This window comes from Cygnus atratus, chromosome 20 (assembly GCF_013377495.2).
Source record: "Cygnus atratus isolate AKBS03 ecotype Queensland, Australia chromosome 20, CAtr_DNAZoo_HiC_assembly, whole genome shotgun sequence".
NCBI classification, from domain to species: Eukaryota; Metazoa; Chordata; class Aves; order Anseriformes; family Anatidae; genus Cygnus; species Cygnus atratus.
Window position 1 is genome coordinate 10,294,753 of NC_066381.1, and position 12,593 is coordinate 10,307,345.

General features: G+C 42.9%; 1 protein-coding gene across 2 annotated transcripts in view; it reads right to left on the minus strand.

Annotated features, from left to right (window-relative positions):
- Window positions 1–11,886, minus strand: part of SYNRG (synergin gamma) — a 43,274-nt gene extending 31,388 nt beyond the window's left edge. Inside the window, exons 1-8 of one of the 2 annotated variants that reach the window (XM_035561189.2) lie at window positions 11,801–11,886; window positions 7,564–7,604; window positions 6,115–6,233; window positions 4,040–4,170; window positions 3,647–3,752; window positions 2,905–3,016; window positions 1,462–1,761; window positions 506–730 (exon numbers count right to left, since the gene is read on the minus strand). In XM_035561189.2, coding sequence (XP_035417082.2) covers window positions 506–730; window positions 1,462–1,761; window positions 2,905–3,016; window positions 3,647–3,752; window positions 4,040–4,170; window positions 6,115–6,233; window positions 7,564–7,604; window positions 11,801–11,886 — 1,120 coding nt within the window. The remainder of the gene's footprint in view (window positions 1–505; window positions 731–1,461; window positions 1,762–2,904; window positions 3,017–3,646; window positions 3,753–4,039; window positions 4,171–6,114; window positions 6,234–7,563; window positions 7,605–11,800) is intronic. The other variant, XM_050714762.1, reaches the window with a different exon arrangement.
- Between the last annotated feature and the right edge of the window lie 707 nt (window positions 11,887–12,593).

Here is a 12,593-nt window from a genome sequence, read left to right on the forward strand (position 1 = left end):
ACATTTAATAGTCAGCTTTAATAAAATCGAACCTGGAAATAAAGCTGGTCCAGCTTTTGAAATGTTGATCTCTAAAACACAGATAGTTTTAAACGTAATACATATGAATGGCAAATTGTTTGGGAAATAAATATAGGTGAGCTAAGAGCTTTAAGCTAACAAGATTTTATCCTTTCAAATTTAAAAGGTGGAAAATAACCATGACATTGACCATCTTTAAATAAAAACATAACATTTCTAATTCTCCAAGAAAGAGGACAGAACATTGTAAAACAGAGGACCTGATTAAACAAACGTGTTAAAAGTGATCACAGCAGTAAACTCACGTGGAAAAGTTCAAAGCAAAATCACAGTTGTTACTTTTAGCATAGAGCAGGAGGCCCTGACATTATCCAAGCAGGCGTTCAGAGCAAAATTATGCAGGATTGGTCTTAGAATTAGTGTACAGAGTGTTAGCGTTCAAGCAGCGTCTTATTAAGTTCTGTCAAATGTTTCATTTGCTCACCACACTCTTCAACTGCTATGTTTTGTTCTGAAGCCTTGTGCGCCTCTGCAGCAGTGCTACCACTTTCGTGTCCACCTACAGCATCCCAGTCATTGATGGCTAGACTGGGGCGAACTTGTCTCGCAGCTGAGGCTTTGTGCCCAACTTCAGATGTTTTAAGTTTGGTTTGCTCTTGTTCAGATTCATTTGAGCCATTATCTAAGACTTTCTCCTCCAAGGAAGAGCCTGAATAAACAGCAGGAGGAATTATTTACATTTTGTTATTAACCACCCAGACTGTAATTCCACACCTCCAAACAAAAAGCGTTATTGGTACCACTGACAAATGATGAAGAAGAACACCTGCCCCATCTCAGAACAATAAATAGCACCACGCAGTTCAAACACTTTCATGGTCTGATTCTGCTTTTCACTTACCATGTACACACAACAAATTCAACTAACAAAAAGCAACAAGTTGGGAATAGATTAAACTATTTTCTGTATTAGGAATACTGTTGCATAATCATCTGCGCATCGGTAGCTAAAGCACGATTTAAGGCTCAGGTCCAATATTTACATAAGCAGAATTCTTCACATTAATCTTACCAACATCCACTTAGCCTCCAGGAGAGGAAGCACATAAGTGTTCCACATCAGCATAAGTTATTTTTTATACCACCATTTCAACTCTTCTACTACATGTACTTCAGATGACGCTAGTACACAAGACTTAATTCACTTAAGATCAGCCAGATGCATATTTAACCATCTTTGGATCCACACATGACTTGCTTTTACAGTGCAGTTCTAAGGAAAGCAGGAAGGGGACTCGAATCATCTTTCCCCGTGGATCAGCAGGTTTCTACTTAATTGCCTATACATATATCTTTCAGACAAATGAAAAAAAATAAGTAAAGACTCTCCGTAGCTCTAAGACAGAAGGTGATATTAAAAAAAAAATACTTCAGAGTTACCTGTTTTATGGATATTGGGTGAAGATGCAGAGGTAGGAAAATAAGGAACCTGCCCAAGTGTACCATGCAGGATGGATAACACTGGAGTCTGGGCTGGAGGGAGAGGCTGACCCACAGCCTTTTCTGAAAGCAGTTGCCCAGCCTCAGTACCAGAATGGAAAGGCTGAAAAGGCTGGGAGGCAGGCTGAGGCACCAGTTTGGGGATTTCAACAGGCCCTTGTATAAAGTCACTAAATTCTTCATCATCGAGAAAAGCAGAGTGGGAAACAGATACAGCAGAATGGGATGATGTGGGATGATCTGTAAAATGCAATGAACACAATGCAAAGTGATGAGGAAGAAGGTTTTTAAGTGGAAGGGTAGGAAAAATGGCAAATACTAGCTATTCACAGCAAATGGTGAGAAGAAACGGCAACTTGACAGAGATGAGAACAGCGATTATTGTCAGCATAACACATAAGGTAAAACTGAGCAGCCACTTCCAACCGTGCATCTTCTCTCCCATATTTTTACAATGTAAACACTTGGATCGAAGCTTGATTCTTAACACTGGCTATGAAAGTATTCTATTTGGTTTAAACAGACTGGATCAGAATAAATCGAGAGGTAATATTTCAGATTGGACATCCTCAGAAACTCAAAATGTATCATGAGATACAAAAGAAATGTGTATTCATTTAGACAGTTTTCTGCTCAATCCCTTCGTTATTTACCCATTTTAACAGAACTGATATAGGGTGGACAAATCAACAAACAACGGGAAAATGTCAGAAAACACTTGTAACTTCAGAATTATCAAAGAGTAAATCCACAGCAGAGGAAGATTTTACATGGGAGAAAACTTGTCTACATGAGCTTCATTTCAGGCACAGAGCAAGCTATATTATAACCCTCAGGAAATCTTTAGTAATAATTATTAAGAAGTACTAATTACTGAGAAGAGAGAATACCAAAGGCTTCAGTTTGACCATGTCAAGGCTATGGTACACAAGTACTATTGCAGTACTTTGAAGTTTTTATACAATGTTTTGATCATTCTTAACACTTATATGGTATTTCTCAGCTTCAAAAGCACTCTGCAAAACATTAATTAATGCTTTGAATAGAAAAGAACTCAATTATATCAGTTATAATGGAAAGATAAAGAAAGTTACTATCACTGGTCTGAACAGCCATTACCAATTCCCATGATATTTCACATTATTCGTTTCATATTACACTCTCTTTTGAAGATTATCAAATCTTCTAATAAAAGCTGAAATCTAATATTTTACCCTGATAACCTAAGTGAGTAAACAGTTGCAAGGATGACACGTTATTTTACAAAACATTAATACATTCACTTTACACCACCAAATAAATACTTCTTTCAATTAGTTCCTCCTGCTGAAGATTTCAAATATGAGTTTTATTTTCAGTTGGAAGATAGGAAAAATGACAAACCTGGCTTTTTTGGATGTGATGCTGGTGTCGGGTGCATCTTAGCATCTCTAGAAAAACCATCTAGATTTCCTTTAATGGCTTCCAATGCATCATCCCTGCTTTTTTCACCTGCCTGAAACACAACAGAACACGTTTTGAAAAATTCAGAGCAAAACTCAGTTTCCTTTCAATGGCCACACTCGATCAGTACAAAATTTAGCAATGCCTGCTGTTAGATTAAACTTTTCTTCCTCCCGCAACACCTACTTGAAGCATATTAACATCAACTCCCATATTTAGGAAGCATGTATTTTGCAGACTACACAATAACAGCATTGCTCAGTTTTAGACATGCGCTTTATGTACAGGAGCAATACATAGACCTCACTCGACTATTTGGAGTCTTGCAGATACAAACCTTTGAGCTCACTGGAAGCGTTCAAAACTTTGGACAAAGTTCACAAACAAGCCACCAAACACTCTCTGTTTTAGAAACCTCAGTCTGTTCCCAAATGTTACATACAAGGTTGGTTTAAATTTATTTTTTCAAATGTTGATTTTATTTTCAGCACCAGCTTTTGTTTACATTATACAAAGAGCATAAGGACTGAATATTCCAGATGCTTTCAAAGATCTAATCTGATGTCTCATGCAAGTTCCCCACTTGCTTGCTTGCCAGCCAAAAAAGAGCACCCCACAAAAGCCATTAAAAAAAAAAAAACAACTGAAGAAGTGAACATTGCAGTTATTATTTAGGCCATACCTTAGGCTTCACACTGCTCAGGAGCCTCAACTTCTGCTTCTGCTCTTCAAACTGGCGCCGTTTTCGTTCTTCTTCTAAGAACTTCTGCTGATGCTCAAACCTCTTTCTGAAGCAAAATAATTTAAAAAAAATCAAAAAATAATTTCATTACAATTTCCACGTCAAGCTTCCGCTCAATTTTTCCACTTCTGTCTCAAATTCAGATGGCTTGGTGCACACATTTCCACCTATCCTCTGAATTGTATGACAGCCAAAAATATTCTACAGCCCTAAATGGACTTCTTTTCTAGAGAAATTACCATTAATATTTTTGCAGCGTCGAGTATACTTCCAGACTACATCTCCCTCTTAAAAAAAGAAGAATTTCCCAAGAGTAAATAAAGTGTCGCTTACTGTTGTTCTTCTGCAAACTGCTTCTGCATGTCAGGGGTGTACTGCGGGGCTGCTGGGCGCATTCCCAGGAAAGAAGCCTGGCCCATGTAAGGCATTCCAGCTGCCGGCATCGGACCCAAGGGCATGCCCCCCTAGAACAAAAGAAATAATACAGAGATTTTTTTTCTCGCTCACAAATAAAGCCAAACCACTGGCAAATGCACCGTGCCAAATTATGAGCTAGCTAGGTCTCCTGAAGTTAAGAGCATTAGGAGTGCTGGATGAGCAGCCTCTGAGCACAACCTGTCACCGAACAAAGCGATGGTCACTCAGTAGATGGCACTCTTCCCTCTCAATAATGAATTACAGTTCTTAAAGGATTTTAGACAGTGAGATGGTCTGCTGGTCAAATGCAAAAAGCAAGACTTCAGATCCACACAATCTTCCTCAAAGGAAGGAACATTACAGGCATTCTATACACATGTGCTTTTTTTTTTTTTTTTTACTTTTTTTTTTTTTTTTTACTTTTTTTTTTTTTACAGGTTTACTTTTTTTTTTTTTTGAGTTTTGTTTCCTGCTCTCAGTGATTGCATAATACTTTTGAATTCCGTGCTGGAGGAGCGCACTCCTAACCAATAACGGATGCTGGCAAGATCTGGTCTGGTCACTTTGCAAACAAAGCTTATCCAGGGAACCAAGGGAGGGAGAAAGTATACAGCAATAGCCAAGAAGAAACTTGTCTGAATAAACTGCATGCATATGAGAAATATTTGCTGATAACCATATTCTGGGACAGTTATAGCAACAACGCTTGCCTAGTATAGAAGGAGCCAGAAATTAAGTTATTTCTATTACCAGTCATTTTGTATTTGGTATCAGAACATGTAGGAAGAGAATAAAGGCTATTATTTTTAGACCAGCTCTCATAAAATCATCTTCCCACTATAAACTTTACAAAATTAATGTAATAAACTCCAGGTGGGGGTGGGGAGGGAGGGGAGCATACGGAGATGGCAAGATGCAATATATTCTGGTTGTCACAGCAATTTGGTTACAAAGCCACACCAATACTTTACATTTCAGCAAAGTGCAAATTTGCACATAAGAACAGATGGTACTAAGCAGAAAACAAATTATTAAAAAATAGAAAATACAGTACTAGCTACTCATGTTTTGTTCTTATTCCTCAATTAGTAACAATAAAGAAAATGTTGCTTTAAGCAAGAAAAAAACAAAGTAACATGGGAACTAGAAAAATGGGAAAACTGGTGTGAGAAAATACAGCCCATTTATGAGATTCTTTGTTCCCTATAACAAGGTATTTTAAAAGAAATTTTATGAATTGCCACTTACACTTAAACATATATACTTCTATTAACTACAGCATTTGAATTACAAAAGGATTTAAAAAATCATTGAGTTGGTCATGACTGGACTGCACACACAGTCACTTCATAACAGTTTTCAAGGGTCTCAGTTAAAATACTGCACAAATGTCACCTTAGCAGTAAGTACATGAAACCAAAGCAAAAGAGAAAGCACAAAGTAAAATTAAAAAGACAGAAGGGACGCACTGTGGGAGTTTTGAATTATAGTTATTTAACAACTCAATAGTATTGCTAACCACACTTTGGAGTAGGTGGCATCTGATAGCTTTTCAAGATCTTGCTGATTTTTTTCCCTTTCCTGTTCAGAAACCATGCTTCTCTTACCACACTTTGATGTCATAACACACATAATGAAATGAAAGTTCAGATTCTGACACCTTTGAGTGGACTACAACATTCAAGGTAAGTTTAACTGATACCATCCTTGCGTTTCTCTCCACTCTACAACAGCGAGTAAGGTTTGCCAAACTCCCCCACTCTCCCTACCCAGATCCCAATGAAACCTGGAGAATTCATTAAATATCAGAAATATCTTCAAAGAGAATAATTTGAAATATGACGTCCCACTACGAACTAACACCCACGCTCCAGCTTCCAGCCAAGTTCTCCCCTCTCATCTCACCGCAGTTGTGAGAGGGAGACAGCGTCAGCTGTCACCTTTCAGTCGTGCAAAGCACCTCATCTCAGTCGTGTTTCACTGCCACGCACCTGCATGGCCATAGGTCCGGGAGGCATCTGGGACCCGTAATTCATTCCCATCATGCCTGGCATGTTGGACTGCATGACAGGAACCATCGGAAATCCTTGCTGTTGCATAGGAATCATCCCTGCAATAAAACATTATACAAAGCGAGCACCTAGTTAGTGTTACAGCTCTGTATTTTTAGTGTATAAACTAAACCACCACAGTGAAGCAAATGAAAAAAAAAATCTCAGTCTTGCTGGACTGTTTCAGACGTAAAAAACAGGCTAGACTGCAGGCAGCCACAGGATTTCCTTAAGCTAGATACTGGTCAGTCTAAGGGAAGAAATGTCACAGGGTTTCCCCACAACTGAGCTGATGAATCCTTCCACCATCCTAAGGATTCTCCGTGGGTTTCCTTCCGTACGATTTTGAAAGGATCGTTTCCAATTAATGGGATTTAATTAACCACGTTTACTTGTGCTGATAATTAAATGCCCATTTCTCTTGAAAAGGAAAACTTACAAACTGGTAGCTTTTGCAGATAAACCTTGAGAAATAAAGTCATCATTTTCACAGTGCAACTTCGCATTCGGAGCTGGCTGGACAACTTGTCCCCAGGTTAATTAGCCCACTACATACATTAGAATGGCTAAAATGTCAGTGAAAGACAAATTTAAACAAAATTGGACAAATCAAGATGGAATTTATTAATTCACTGAACAAAGACAAATGGATTATGTTTCTCATTTTGCTATCTTGGGAGTCCTACACTAAGAAGAAGCACACACTTGCTACCAGCACCCCATGAGACGATTATAACTGAGCATAACTGAGCATCCCATGCAAAAGCACTCCAGGAGGGACACAACAAACTCAGAAGTAACTCATAAATCAGTTCCTGACCCTTTTAATAAGACAATGGTCACTTCCCCTGCAAGTTCCCCCTGTATTTTCCATTAATTAAACAAACAGCTCTGCAACGTGAACGAGAACAAAGGCAATTCAAGGTTGTGGCTCTCCTATTGTATTAATACTTCCACACAGGTTGTGACTCTTGTCCCGGGGTCTTGCTGAGCTTTGTAAATATTTACCAGGTCTTGCAACACCCACACAGTATGGGTATACACAGCTGGTGGGTGAAGCATAAAGAGCTTAAATACCACACTCGAAATAATATTAAAAAAAATCTTAAAGGCCAATTTGGGTTCAAACAAACCAGAGATGTAGTTTTTCTGGATCTTTAACCTTGCACTCTGGTAACACTACTACTTTGACGTTGCACAGAAAGTTTTATAAATAGAGTTGCAAGATTCAGCTTACCAGTATTGAACTGAAAGGGAAAAAACAGCTAAGGAGTTCACTTAACAATCACACTTCTGAGCAACAGCACTAAGTAGAAGTTCTTTGAAGTTGGTTAATGTATCTAAACAAAGTAATGAATTCAGTGCTCAAAATCTTAAGTTCACACATACCTTGAGGGGGGCCCAAACCACCAGCAACAGGAAACATGAAGCTAGAAGAGGAGGAAGAAAACGGTACATGAAAGTCTGTGATTTGAGCGCAAACAGAAACGAACGAAAAAGCTACCTTGACCTGCGCGTCAACACCACCACTCTAAGTCTCCCCCAGTCTGGTCAGCACATCCATCTGCTGCTGCTGGTCTCACAGATGAGACGCCTGCTAAATTACACAAAAGCACCCCTGCCAGAGATCCCCCGAAACAACCCAGGCTGCAGAGCGATGGAGGATAAGATTTTATCCTCCGTAACAGCACTAAGATGGCTTTGACTCATCCACATCACCCACAGGAGAGCTTTCAGCACCTACGCAGGTTGGGAAGAGGTCAGTTTGTTAATTTGGGCTAGGCCTTTGAGCACTGCAGAATGAATAAGCATCTCCTGTTGGAAGCATCTGATTCAGCAAGACCATTAACTGCACCAGAAAACAGTCCTCAGCTCCTCGGTAACAATTTTCTGCAGAGAAATAAACTGCCCGTGAGACCCTACCACATTCCTGCCTCCGAAATAGGAGCAGCACAATGTAACGTAGCTCCTGTTTTCTCTAATTACAAGTAAAACAGTGATATGGGAAAGAATATTCATTCCAGTATCAAGCTCCAAGCACACCTTCAGGAAGAACTGTTGAAAATTCAACCAAAATTATAATGGAAAACACTAGTCCTCGCTTTCGCATGGAAGCACGTGCTGTGCTGCCAGACTGGAAAAGGAGGGACCTGGTTTCAAAGGCTCCCTTGCAAGCGACTCAGAAGCGTACGTCAGCAGTAATTTACCAAACAGGAACTTCATCCAGTGTCCCAGCCAGCTATTACATCAAAACACCACGCAGAGACAAACACATTTATAGATATTCGATATCCCTCAGCACGACGGTGGATTTAAAAGAAACTGCCGAAGAGCAAAGGAAGAAAAGCCACCATAATTGACTGCAGGCAGTTTTGCAAAACCTGCAGGAAATCAGAAAGCCAGTCTGATTTATATTTATAAAAGAGCTGTGCAATATAAATACAAAGACAAAATAAGGAATTTAGCTCGTGGTTAAATGCATAATTTAATCGCAGCTACTCGCTGCACAGACAGCGGGGTACGTGGTCACCACGACAACCCTTATTACTCCTCATTTCATCCTCTAACTCGGAACCTTCGCCATACTTTGGCTTTTCTTTTACCCTAATCACCATGCTACGTTTTAATTTCTCCTTCCACAGCTAACATACGCTTATGTCTTCGAGCAGGTCTAGGACTTTATCACCCTTAATCACAACAATTTTAGGTTCTTCTGTTTGAAACGCTGGGCAGACATACACTGCCTCCTCTCCAAGCGAGCGCTGGGATTATCAGGATTGGATTCAATTCACTTTAAACTGCGACTCAATTCACCGGTGTTCAGGTCGCTCGTTTTGATCCACTCCTCGGAGTACAAACACTAGCATTATGAAGACAAACAGCTTACTAAAACTCACAGGGGGATCCATGACTGAACTCCTATATTGCTCAGGGAAACTGCTTTCTCCACTGAAGGGCTGAAGCCCAGTGAATGAACTGGATTTTGCCTGCACTGGGTTTCACCCATGGAAATAGTTTTGCCTGTGAGGCTGTCAGTACAGAGGGCCATCTCGAACATAGAGCCTCTTAAAATGCAGGTAATGTCAGACGTGTAAAGCTCCTGTCATACGCCAGATCTACTAGTACAGCAATTTTAAGCTTCTTTAAAAAATACCTTTCTTTGTCTCTTCTGAATTATAAAATACTTAATTCTGAAAAGCTCACAAGTATCAAAAAATGTTCTTTGCTTTTTGTTGCCCCTTCTTGTTGAGGAGCCCGATCAAAGCAGAGTTCTTCCAAATTAACAAACATAATACAAACTGAACAAGCATGGCAAGATACCCCTGCTTGTTGGGAGCAAATAAGGTACAGAGTATTAAATATTTATCCCTTTCCACTGAGCTCCTGATTTATTTATAAGTCTCAGTTAAAAAAAAAAAAAAAAACAACGACAAAAAAAAACAAACAAAAAACCCTGCAGCTAATTACAGTGCACTGGAAGAAGAGGTAGTTAACAAAAGTGGCAAAGCAAGCTCCTTTAGCACAGTTCTCCCCATGTGCAGCCAGGATTCATCTCAGACCTTGCCCCGCGATTTAGCTGTGCAATTGCCTAGAGATCATCCACATGCAAATGTACATAATCCCTACCAAGTTTTTAAACACAAAAAACAGGAGCTTTATTTCTAAACTGATTTTGGGGGACGCAAACGAAAAGGTATATCCACACATCTAGTTAAAACAGCTGATTAGCATCACTGAAAAAGAAAGCTAACTCTCAGCCATTTCTTAGATAAAACTGAAGCACTGCAGAAAGCCGCAGAACTTGATAAACTATATTGATAAAAGTAACAGCAGCAGCAGCAGCTTTCTTCTAAAGAAGGCATTTTAATTGCAGGTATCTCAAAATTACAACACTGACAAGAACGAAGAATAAGCAGATGACACGACAACAGAGCAGTCTTTAAAAAAAAGGAGGGGGGAGGGCATGCTGAAATAAGTCTGTAAGGACCAGTACACCACTTAAGGCCTAAAAAAGCACTCGCAGCTAGTTGCCAGCACGCTCCAGAATTACCAAATGCACTTTCTAGACCGATGGAAACCTTCATGACCGCAGTTGTTTAAAACAGACCAGTTCACTACTATCAAGTGTGCTTTTTAATAGGAGTTCTTATTCCTTGTTATTTCCAAAGGGGATTTAATTGCAGCTGCAGGCTTCTCTGTTGTTCTCAGAAGTGGAAGCTCTCCACCAGCTAGGTTGATGCAACTAGATGCAATACTTTAGGTAACGCAGTATGAAATGTAATACACGTCATATACTCTGCACAAAACAGAATAAGCATAAGGAAAGTGAAGCAATCACACTAGGACAGAACTCTTAAAGCAGTAATATAAATCTGTAAAATCTTATCAGGTGTCTTAAATATCAAAACCAAAAATCAGGTTCAGCCAAAACACAGGAGCTCAGGGAGAAGCGACTCCCTTTCTGTATTCGTACTTTACTTAAAAAGCTCCGAACTACATGTAATATTTCTCTATCTACAAGTGGATTTTCAAACCCTCTCGCTCCCAATGAGTAAAGCCTCAGTCTACCAACACACTGCAGACTAAGCGTATTTTTCACTGTATTTCCACCCAGAAACCCACAGGAATGAAAGTGAAACAAGCAAAGAAACCCCAACACACAAAACGAATCTCTGCCTCCAGACTTCTTCCTCCAAGAAACCAGAACACTAACAATGGGAAACAATGACTCTAGGTTGCTTTTATTCTTCTACGCCTGCAGTTGGTTGACAACGTTTTTGCTACTTTCTTTCTTACATGCTAAACAGACAGTGTTGCTCTAAGAGGTTACAGGGTTTGTGCAGCCCCTCACACGAACCCTTTCAGAGTTACAGGTATGGGGAAATACCAAGATAGCCACCTGCCCCTTCCAAAACACGCAGGCACATAAATAAACACCCACTGCGGCTCCTCTCCTCCAGGTGCTTTGGGAGCGGCGGTCCCAGAGCCCCCGGGGGGAGCAGGGCAGCCCCCCGAGAAGCCCCCGCATGCTGACACCGACAGAGCCGCAGGCTTCAGGTAGCCAGGGTGACTCAACCCGTTCAAATTGCCTTTGTCAAAAGACGAATTCACCCGACTGCCCTAGAAGTAGGACGACGGATAAATAGCACGCAAGAGCCTATGTTAAATATACACGTATATCACCAAGTCTTCAAAGACAGCAAAATGCAAGGCTCCCTCTCCTTCCAAAACCCACAACGACACAATAAAACCTCTCACTCGCTGCTGTTCCTTCCTCCTGACACCATTCCCCAGACCCCCACCTCGCTGGAGGGCCCTTCCCCATCGCCCGCCGAGCCCCCCGGCCTCCGACGAGCCACGCAGGAACAAATCCCCTCCAGCCCAGACATCTGAGACTGCAGCCGCGGGTCGCTGAGGGGGCTCCCGGGGCCGTGAGGGGGCCCCCCGCAGCCCCCCACTCCCAGCACACCGGCCCCGGGCCCCCCTCACCGCCCACCCTGCCCGGGGCCGCCCTCCTCATCCTCATCCTCACCTTCATCCTCATCCTCACCCTCCTCGCCCCCCTCCCCGCAGCCCCGCTCCCCTCCCGGCCCCGGCCCCGGCCCCGGCCCCGCCGACCACCGACCTGGCTCCCCCCGCGCCTCCCGGCGCCCCGCCGCCCCCCGGCGCCCCGCCGCCGCCCCCCGCTCCGGGCCCGGCCCGCAGCGCCATCTTCCCGCTCCGGCCCCGCTCCCAGCTGGGCCGCGGCGGCGGCGGCTTCCGGGGCCGGGCCCCAGCCTCGGCCCGCCCCCGGCCCGGCGGAGCCCCGCAGCGGGGCGGAGGAGGAGGAGGAGGAGGAGCCGGGGACGCCGGTTCGGGCCGCGGCGGTGCCGAGGAGCCGGGCCCCGGGCGGCCCCCCGTGTAGCCGGGCCTCGCAGCTGAAGCCCGCCTGGCCTTGCCTTCCGCTCAGGAGCTTTCCCACCGCTGCACGTCGTGGCACAGAAAGCAGAAGCCCTCGCTCCGCCGCCCGAGGTGTTTTCACAATCGGAAGCAGCGGCAAGAGCAGCCCAGCTCCTCGCCTGCCATCTGTGCTGCTGGCAGGAGCGGCAGCAGCACCAGCGAAACGCTGCTGCCAGAAGAAAGGGGCGAAGGCAGCACTAATGCTTCCATGAAAACGAAGCAGTGCCACCCTTCCCCTCACACCCCAACAGGACACAGGGCCGCCGCTGGCATCCAGCTCCAGCGGGCTTCCCCGGTTGCCATCCCGATGTTCCCCTACAAGTACCAATTGTTCTGTTTAATATGGTCAAAAGCAGGCCTGTGCCAACCGGCCCTGTGGAGGTCATTGGAAAAGTTACTTGATTACCTTGTAACTGTGCTAGCCAAAATCCTCAGAAGCACTGGAAAATAAAAGCCCGCTTGCTGGGGTGCAGCATGAT